Source organism: Austrofundulus limnaeus, unplaced genomic scaffold (assembly GCF_001266775.1).
Source record: "Austrofundulus limnaeus strain Quisiro unplaced genomic scaffold, Austrofundulus_limnaeus-1.0 Scaffold223, whole genome shotgun sequence".
In the NCBI taxonomy this organism is placed as follows: domain Eukaryota; kingdom Metazoa; phylum Chordata; class Actinopteri; order Cyprinodontiformes; family Rivulidae; genus Austrofundulus; species Austrofundulus limnaeus.
The window spans coordinates 807,165-817,177 of record NW_013952625.1 but is presented as its reverse complement, the minus strand read 5'-3'; the positions used below and the strand labels follow the sequence as shown (position 1 = coordinate 817,177).

General features: G+C 38.3%; 2 protein-coding genes and 1 non-coding gene across 5 annotated transcripts in view; 1 reads left to right on the top strand and 2 right to left on the bottom strand.

The window, feature by feature from the left end:
* The window catches only part of LOC106525344 (oxysterol-binding protein 1), a gene marked incomplete at its 3' end in the record, with an annotated part of 13,500 nt that extends 7,082 nt beyond the window's left edge, over positions 1 to 6,418 (bottom strand). Inside the window, 4 exon segments of one of the 2 annotated variants that reach the window (XM_014019545.1) lie at positions 506 to 674; positions 781 to 989; positions 4,748 to 4,916; positions 6,060 to 6,418. In XM_014019545.1, coding sequence (XP_013874999.1) covers positions 506 to 674; positions 781 to 989; positions 4,748 to 4,878 — 509 coding nt within the window. 2 annotated transcript variants of the gene reach the window in all.
* A 364-nt stretch (positions 6,419 to 6,782) lies between these two features.
* On the bottom strand, positions 6,783 to 6,870 carry trnar-ucu (transfer RNA arginine (anticodon UCU)). Its single transcript is given in 2 exon segments — positions 6,783 to 6,818; positions 6,834 to 6,870. It is a non-coding gene; the product is annotated as a tRNA-Arg (tRNA).
* Positions 6,871 to 8,593: 1,723 nt separating this feature from the next.
* Positions 8,594 to 10,013, top strand: part of coro1b (coronin, actin binding protein, 1B) — a 9,475-nt gene continuing 8,055 nt past the window's right edge. The window contains exons 1-2 of one of the 2 annotated variants that reach the window (XM_014019547.1): positions 8,594 to 8,836; positions 8,955 to 9,055. The gene's annotated coding sequence lies outside the window, so the exon portion shown is untranslated. Of the gene's footprint in view, positions 8,837 to 8,954; positions 9,097 to 10,013 lie in introns of both variants that reach the window. The other variant, XM_014019546.1, reaches the window with a different exon arrangement.

The following is a 10,013-nucleotide window of genomic DNA, read 5'->3' as shown; positions in this document are numbered from 1 at the left end:
ATTTATATGAAACTGTAAGATAATAATTACGTTAGACTCTGACTGGAGTGGATTTACTTAAACTAAAGTTTAAATAAAACTGTCAAAACACTTTACAACAACGAGGTATTTGCTTAAACTTGCATTTCTTAAAAAAAGGGGGAAAAAACTTTTTACAGATATGCACTGACTCCATTTTATACAATTTGTTTCCTTTCTGATTCACCTACTTGTAATTTGAACTGTGTTTGTTGGACGTAGAAATGTTTTTAGGAGCTTTTTGTTTAAATTTAACAGAAGTTCAAAGAAACAGAAAACAGGAAGTGCAGTTTTGTGAGGTTAAAAGTGGAAAAACAAACCAGAGCTACTAAACCCCTACTAAAAAMATCTGTTTTTAACTGAACTCCCCTGCCACGTTAATGTTAGCAGGATTACTGTACAGTCTGGATGTTTGAGTCGTGAGTGTGAACAGAAGGATGACATGTTCGGCTGCTTCCTGTAAAGCCATGTGCGGTGCTAGCCTGACCTCTGGAGGGCAGAGCCGTGCTTTGAGATCAGATCGTTGCACGTGCTGAGATCCTCCACCTTGCTGCCTAGTGTTCTGAGAGTAGACTGGACCTCGGAGTTTTGCGACCCAGCACCCTGACCGGGGGCCACCGGTAGGGCTGAYGGAGAAAAGTCGTCACCGGAGTCATCTGTTCACACACACACACACACAAAAAGAAAATATAAAGAAAAGCATCAATTAAAACCACATTTAAGTAAAGACGGCTCACAAAACTTAAACTGCGTCTGATTTACCGGACTCGGCCTGAATGCGGACTGCTTTGGCTTTAGCGAGCTCCAGGGCGGTGATCCATTTCTGCCGCTCCACCTCACAGCTGGCCTTCAGGTGGTACGTCTGGGCGCCCCCGTTTGAGATGACGAAGTTGCAGGCGTCGTCCACGGTGATGGTCGCTGTGGCCAAGTTGATGGTGCCCCGGCACGTGTGACCCATCTCCGCCTGGGTTCTGACCATCACAAGAGCTCCGGTTAACCATTTTTTAAATACGGCCATATATACAACAGCTGCTACGAGGCCTGTCACAATAACAAATTTTACTGGTTGATAAATAGTCTTAGAAATGATCGCGATAAATGATAAAATTGTTTGAAGATCCTTTTAAACTAATGTAATGATATTCACCCTGGCTTACGGAGCTTTTGGCAGTTTATACGTAAAAAACAAAAGTTACAAACTGCAACAACTGCACCTCCTCTATCCAAACCTGCATAATATATTCTTTGTGTCTTCCTCTGGCTTCATAAAATAAGTGAAGTCACCCGAACGCCACTTACAAAGTTTACAAAATTCACGTAGTGCAATTATCCAAACAACTCGCTGCAAACCCAAGGTTTGGTCCTGAGGCATCACCAGCTGAAAGAGGAAGACGCTCCTCTAGCTAAAGGCCTGTCAAGGGGCTCTAACACTACAGAGGTTAGAGACCATGCACCTGAAAAATACCTGATGCCTCCCTGCACTAAGGAGTAGAAAAGAGGCAGACACACACACAAAAATAAAAACAAGCAGGCAAACAAAAATGATCAATTCATTTTAATTTACTGTGTGATTAATTAATTTATTGATTATCCTGACAAGCCTAGCTGCTATTTTGTTGGCATTTAGGTGAGGGTGCAACAGTGATTGTATTTGTATTGAACTTCCAGGGTTCCTACAGTCAAATCTGAAATTTTGACATCAAAAACACTAAATTTACTGTAAATGTTTGTACGGTTGTGGGATATTATTGTCTTTATGTAACAAGTTTAGGGCTGCAACTAACCATTATTATAATAATCGATTAATCATTTAATTTTTCGATTAATCAATGAATTGGAAAACAAAAAATAATAATTTTGACCTCTTTAGTCCAAAATAGAAATTTGGACTGACAGCAAATTGCACAAAAAAACAGTTTACTGTTTGAGAATTCTGTTACTATATTATTAAATTGTAATGCATAAATAAGTAAATATTTGTCAGATAACTTCAGTAAAACATGAATGTACACAAAAAGCTACACAAATGTGAGTTATATCCTTGAAAGTCTCTTCATATTTTCTCTCCGGGAGCTTTGTAAAATGTGTCCTTGAGAGAAGAGAGTAACCTGAAATAAAAGAGAGAACTATTATTGTGTCTTTATGTTTGACCATGGACAGTCTCGTGTCATGACGATCACGTTAAGAACACCTTCAGTCCAGACAGCTGCTTATTACAATAAACGTCTTGTTTTATTTGCAGTATTAGGTTAAGACAAGTGTCTTCACTCAGGTGCAGCAAATTAAAACTTAAAGTTTAATCATTAAATTAGTACCATCATAAATCGCCAGACACAACAAACCGATAATGAAATTTGTTGCCAACACTTTCAACAATCGTTTTTTATCAATTTTATTGATTCGTTGTTGCAGCCCTAAACAGGTTAATAACCTGCACTTATACAGCCATATCACATAAAACATGCTGTAATAAGCAGTGTAGGGCCCTATGGTTACTGTTATGCTGAAAACATGGAAAATACCAAACAAAATGGAATCCAGTATAAAACACGGAATCTCATAAAATGTGGTCATTTAGGTGAATAGCTAAACATACATAATAGTTTCTGAGGTATTTTGGCCACTGTCGCCTCCTGTACCTAATGTTACCTGGTTACAAGCAGGCGGGGTGGGCTCTCCTCTCTGAAAAGCAGATGAAACTTTATCTTCTTTTCTAAAGGAATATCTGATTCCGCAGTCGGCAACAAAGTTTTGAATAAATTCACGACTCACTGCTACTGATGAAGCTGAGTGTTGAAAAGTTTGCAGGCGTGTTTCTCTTGTGTTCACTGTTTTCCTCTCCCTGTTTCTGATGTGAGTCTTTGCCTGGAAACGATCATCACATGTATTCTTACGTGTCCAGTTCATTGTGCGCTGACAAAAGTCACAGAAAGTTTCTCCCGATTCAGATAAATCACAGGGGTATCGTTCTGCCCTAAACTTTGCGCTAAGCTTCTTTTTTTTTTTTTCGGAGGAGCTGGTGTTTCAGCGAGCCTTAATGCCATGACTAACCTCTTTTTTTTCTCTGTGTGCACTGTAAACAAGAAGGGGCTCTGCCAAATCAGATTAAAAAAATAGCTTAGATCTTATTTAATAAGCAAGTGTGCAAAAACTGTTACTGTCTGTAGGTTTTTTGTTTTTTATGAGACTTATTTAATGATAAATGATTAACTGATTAGTTGTAACATTAGACTTTATTTGATAAACATATTTTAACTGTAAAACATAGACTGCAAAAATACTGTAGGCTGTTTTGTTTTTATAATTTTTAAACTAAAAGTTTTAAAATATATTACACGGATGGAGCCATTTTATTTACACACAAAGCATTCTGGGTAAATGATGATGTGGATAGGTCCTCTGTGTGAGCGAGCTATATCCACCCTGAAGGTTAATCTTCAACAATATCTGACGATCGACTCTTTTCAGTGTTTCCCCTAGGAAATTGGACTGGGTGGGGGGGTGTTACTTGTTTTATAAAAACATAAATTTACGTGACTCACCTGCAATTGTGGTAATAAATTTACACATATATGAATATTTAATTACCTAACTACATCCTAGTTACGGACTCCTGTATAATGGTAGGGGAAACACCGCTTTTTTGGGGGGCATTTGGGATAAAATAAAACTGATTTCATAGGGCCTTACAGTACATTTCAATTCAATTCAATTTGATCCCAGAGGGAAATTAGGTGTTTTTGAAACTTATTTAACTAAAGACTTATTGTAGAGTAGTACTGTATTGTATTTTGAGGCCATATTGACATAAAAATATCTAAACTTATTGTAAACGTTTATTCAGTTGTGAGGTTTTATTGTCTTTATGCAAAAGGTTAATAACCAACACTTACACAGCCACATCCCATAAAACATGCTACCATAGGGAGTAGTTTGGAGTTTACTGTCTCACTGACAAATAAAGATTTAGACCAGGTTCATTAAATTCTGAAGCCAAAAGTCAAGAGCCATCACCCCGCTTTTTACAACTAATGCAGCCTGACCTGCAGCTGAGCCTTCTGAGCCCCCGTCAGACTGACCAGGTCACATCGAGTCCAACTGTCCTCTGTTCATCATCAACAACAATGGAAGCATATTTTATTTGTTAAACAACGTATAATCCAGTCCTCCACCCGTCTTAAAAGTGATTCAACGTTAAAGAAATTCTGACAACAACAATAACAAGAGGTTTAAGATTTCAAAGAACAAGCTGCTGAACTTGGGTCAACCAAACTGGGCGCGGTTTCCACCAAACAGGTTCCTGTGCTAAACTGGAGCCTGTCCAGCTTGTTCTGGTTCCTCCACCGTAACCTTTGGTTCTGACACCAAAAAGAAAAAAATAAGAATTTAGCTCAACTCTTTACAGAGCCAGAGCAGAGAACTGGAGGTGGGCGGGCGGGCTCACGAGGAATAAAATTGTTGCGCAGCATGTTTAATAATCCAGAGTTAGTTTCACTTTTTTTCCTCTTTACTTTCACTTTTTTCCCTTCACTTCCTGTTGTGTCGTCGGTAACAGGACTAAAAACAGGACAAATATGGTATTAGGTAGAGCTTTGTTGATTCATGCCTGATTTCACATTCAGCTGAGTCAAACGGCAGCAGGGCAAATCCAATGCGGTTTTTGTTGACGTCATAAACAAAATGCGAGCAACAGTGTTTGTGTCAGCAGTGCTTCCATGGGAAGTTGTACCTGTAGTACGACAGCAGTCCATTGCTCAGCACGAACCACCTCCTCTGGTAACCCTTGATGTAGTTCGTCCACTTGAAGACCCATCCTTTGTACGTGTCTCCAGCGGGGGGCGGGTTCTTCGGTTCCGACATCCCACTCCCTCGACAGTCACTTTACAACCCGGAGGAACCTGGAAAGGAGGGACATTGTGGATGTTTTTTTTAATTCAGATTAAGTTTTTACGAAAATAAAAAACACTAAGTAGTTGGTCTATGTTTACAGTTTTCTATAAAAGATTTTTTAGTTTCAAACTCTGCAAAAACCTGAAGAAATTTATTTATTTTTGAAATCCAAGAAAGTGCTGACCTTTATCTTCTTTACAAGTCACATTTTTTTATTTTTTCAACTTGACAAGATTTTGCCTGCTTGCGTATTTCACTTCTCTCTTTTTTGGTTAGACTAAAAACAGACCCCCAGATCGTCCATTTAAACATTTACACAAAATGAAATAAAATTTTATAACAACCAAGTTGATAGGTTGAAATCAAAAGTCTAATACTTATTTATTTATTTTTGCTGTACTTTATTGTTCTGATTGGACAGAGGGAGTAATGATGAAGTCCTGAAAAGTACAAAACTGGACTAAGGGTTATTTAGGTTTAAGAAATCCCTTTCCTGTTTGACATTTTTTGAGCCAATAGTGACTTTGTTTAACTAATAATGATGGAAATACGTTTGAGCTGTTTTACATTAACTCAACATATTTCCATTGTTTGTTTAAATAGTTCCTGGTTGCCTAAGTTGATCTTTGAATGTTGAATGTAGGGTCAAAGTTTAGCTGAAGAATCATTACACATTCATAGTTGACAAGATTCACACAAAAAACACTTTATTCGTCAAAGAGAAGCTGCCAGATAAATTAAATACTTTATTAATGCCACTCCCGTCATTACATTTCGGTTTTCTGCAACTTGAAGCTTTCACCGTTTACATTTGAGGACATTAAGTGAAATGTGGCAAATGCTAAACTTAAAAAACACACACAGAAAACTTGGCAACAAATAAAAACACACCGAGACAACACAGTTTCGATAAAGTTCTGAACACATTAACGAGCCTTACGGCAGGAGCTAGGCTCACACTAGCTGTGGGTACATTTAAAACTGCGATAACAACCATTCACTGCTAAGCTAAAGTCAAGAAACATAAAGTGACAGTGCTGGCTCGAAGTTCTCCAGGCTTGTGAAGAAAAAGCAGCGCTGTTAACAAACACCGCCGAATAGTTATTTGTTTACTAGCTTGCTTTAAAATGTCTCTGGTGGCTAATGTTTACCTTGACGTGTCCAAAATGCCAGATGAGGAAACCAGACAGGCAGTGGAGTCACGGCTAACTCGGACACCCATACGCTACTGAAGAGGCTAGGAGCACAGAGCTAACAAACCGAGCGGGGCAGCTAGCTAATGTTTTTTTTTATACAGTTCTTTTCACAACTCATCAGAATGAGTGCAAGTCACGGATAATAGTGTAGAATAAAATGGCACAATACATTATTTTGTCACCATTTGTCTCAGTAATCGTGTTTGTGATGTTCATTGTACTACTGCATACGTATGATTACAATTATCGATAGCTACTTGGCTACATCTGACTAGCCTAGCTTAGCTCGTGGGATACACCCGGTGTGCGACAGGATTAGCTGTCGTGTGGAAACTTTGTCACGGAACCCTTCAGTAGAGGAAACAGAGTACTTTTAGTTTGTCTAAATCCTTTATTATATTAGTTTCCTACATACGATCATATTTGCCATATTGTTTATATATATATATGTATTCCACAAATAATAAAAATATGTTTCAGTGAAAAAAAAATCATGAAATCGTATTTACGTTCCCAAATGTCTTCTAGTATAGCTTCTTCGGGAATGCGCTTTCAGTGGTATCAAAACTTTTTTATGTTGTGGACTCCCGTTTTACTCGAACCCTCAAGCTTTACATTCCCTTCGATTGTGCGTAGACTTTCAACAGGCATTAGAACACACGCGCTGCTCAAAAAAGTCGACTCCGGTGGGACTCGAACCCACAACCTTTGAATTCCTTCGACTACCCCTAGAAGTCCAATGCGCTATCCATTGCGCCACGGAGCCACCTGTTGAGCATGGACGCAAATACACGTCATGTAGGTCCAGTGATGAGGCCTCTTTTACGTTTGCTAGATCTCTAGAGGGTTGTGGATGCTGCAAAAAAAAAAAAGTCAGTGAAAATGTTTTAAAATCTTTACAAGCACCTAATAAATAACTATCAAGCTTAATTACAAATAGTATCAATACGCTACGAGTAAAATTCAAGTTCGACGTAATAAGTCTGGTTTTGAACTCGAGGTCACCAGTAGCTGCAGATTATGGTCCCCTATATTGGTTTATGGGCGGAGTCCCCGGTACCTGCGCGCTCTGATTGGCTCGAGGTATTAATTCTTGGAGTCCAACACCGACATTTAACAGGCCGTCAGAAATTAACTAGATTCAGATGGATGTGTGGTTTAGTCAAGTGTCATGCTGAAGGTAAACACGAGAGAGCGCTAAAGTATTGTCAGTACGACCCAGAAACGCTGGTCCGAATATCGATTCACGGTAAATGGAACAAAAATCAACAGTTCTAAAATAATTTCTGCTGGAAAGAATATTAGTTTTTTTTCCCCCAAATAAAGCAATAATACACTACGTTATTTTCACGTGTTTCAAAAAAAAGCTTGTCTTAATTTCTAACTTTAAGCACTTGATTTTATTTGCAAGCATATGTAAAGGGTAACATTTGATTCAATTTTATTTAATTAACGGGGGTAAAAATAAAAATAAAAATAAAAAATTAATTGTTCCCGGCCGGGTTCGAACACATTTCGCCTGCATTGAAGCGAACGTGCGCACGAAATGAAGTTGGTTTCCGGTTGTAGCTTCCGGTTCAGGAAATGACTAAAGGGCGATTACACCTAATTTTTCACTACCTTGGGCATTTTTAATCTGCTCTAGTTTAAAAACTAGAACACTTAGGCTCTTCAAACCTGGACTAAATCGTTGTGCCCTGATTGCAGAATATTTAAAACCAAGTCTGTGATTTGTGAAGTCTTTATCTGATTTGTGAAACTTTAATAAAGTGAAAGTATAGTAATTTTCATGCATCTGGACAACACTAGACCTGGTCCAGTTCCAAAACTACAACACCTAGATTCCTCAAACTTGGACTAAATTATTCTACACTTATAGTAGAACATTTAAAACCAATTTTGGGATTTGTGAAACCTTTCTCTGATTTATGAAACTTCAATAAAGGTCATTTTTATCACTTTAATGCATCTAGACCAGACATCACACAACATTTAAAACAGAAGCACAGATTTAGGACTACTCTCTGTTAAAGAAAATCAAAAGGTTAATACCAGGGAAAGGAGATGGCAGCATTATGTCAGCGGATGCCCCCATCCAGGAAGGTAGGCTGTCACAGAATGCAAAACCGCATCTAGCTAAAATGAAAATAAATAAAAAAAAACTGAAAGTTAAAATCAAATAATGAAAATTTGATAGAATAATGAGTTCTATTCTAATATATATACTATATAATGGCACTTAATTCAATTTTCACAAATCAAAATGAGGTTTTGCAAACTAAATAAAGGTTTTACAAACCACAAACATGATTTTAAATACTTTACTGTAAGTGTGGAATAATCTAGTCCAGGTTTAAGGAGTCTAAGTATTTTAGTTTTTAAATTAGAGCAGATTAAATATGATTAAGATGATGAAAAATTAGGTGTAATTTCACCCTTGAGCCATTTCCCGAATCGGAAGATGCAATCGGAACCAAACTTCAGCCTATGGAGGGTGTCCATCTTGAAGCCACTGCGTATCTTTGATCAATCCTTAGCGGAAGTGTCTGGGATCGGTTCAATCCACCCCTGCGTCCAAAACAGGCGCTTGAAAAACCGGAGGAGGGGAGGATTTGTTTTTTTAAAGGGTGGTCTACATCTCATCCCCTCTCCATCACCGCCAGCAGGGCTTCTTCCAGCGTCGCTGTTCACCGATTATTGCCGCTTTACCACCGTAGGATATGCTTCAGCAGGTTAGACTGTTTACTACGCCACACTTTGATCCCACGCTTAGAATGAGCGAAATTGCTGAATTAAATTAAACAACATGCATTCATTTTTATTCCCTTTATTGAACGTGTTTTATTATAGGTCTGCGGAATAAAAGCCTGCCTGGACACGGGAGGGGATTAAGTTACTGCTCCTTGCGGCGGATTATTTTATTGGCCTCCTGTCGCGGCAGAGACTCTTCGGTGAGCCTTTTCCCAATTAGGAGAGGTCGCTTACAACCCAGGTATTCTCGCTGCTGCTGCTGTTATCCCCAAGGGAGAAAGAGTGGGGTCGTTTCCTTTAAATGACTCACTGTGGGTTTCGAAACGCTCATCCTTTGTTGCTCATTCCTGTACTTACTCTTTGCGAAAAGAGTGAGCTGCAGACAAAGAAAAATGACGAGTAAATACGGATTATTACAGAGGCTGAAGCGGGATGTGTTCACGGTCATTAATACTGTTGGACGTTTGGGCTTTTCTGTCTGTAATTACATTCTTATGGTCAAAAGGTACACTCCTCGTACACGCTGATGTACAATGTACACAGAGAATTGTGAAGCTGTAAGTAGACAGAGTTACTGCCCACCCCTTCTCTTTACAGCCTCCGTGTGTTTTGGTTTCGTGTCAACTGAGTCCACTATGAAGAAATTTGCATGATGATTTGAATGCAGCATTTCTTCAGTCTAAATAATCCTTGACACAAATGTGACATTTCTTTTAATACACAGTTATAATAAGAACCGAACCCTGTAACATTTATAGCGTATGCTGATTCGCAGCACACATCCTCATTTGAGATTTTGACAAACCTAATTGATAGTCAGATAAAGGAACACTGCTAAAAATGTCAAAAGTCCTAATGTTCATTTAAGGCAGCAGGCATGAAAATGTGGCATGATCAGTTAGTGTTCAGGGTTTAAATAGCCTGTGACATATATATTTTAGAATAAATATGAATGAACGTTTGGAAATATAACATGTCGTTTAAAATGTCTGAACAAAAGATATTGTAAAAAAATATGTCACACTGGTGAGATGAAAAGTTGTTGAGATATTCCCATGTCATGTAACAGGAAGTGATGTCAAAGGGGAATGTGAACAGAGCATTGCTATAATGACTTAATAATACAGACTATAGAGAAGAATCTGATCAAATATATAT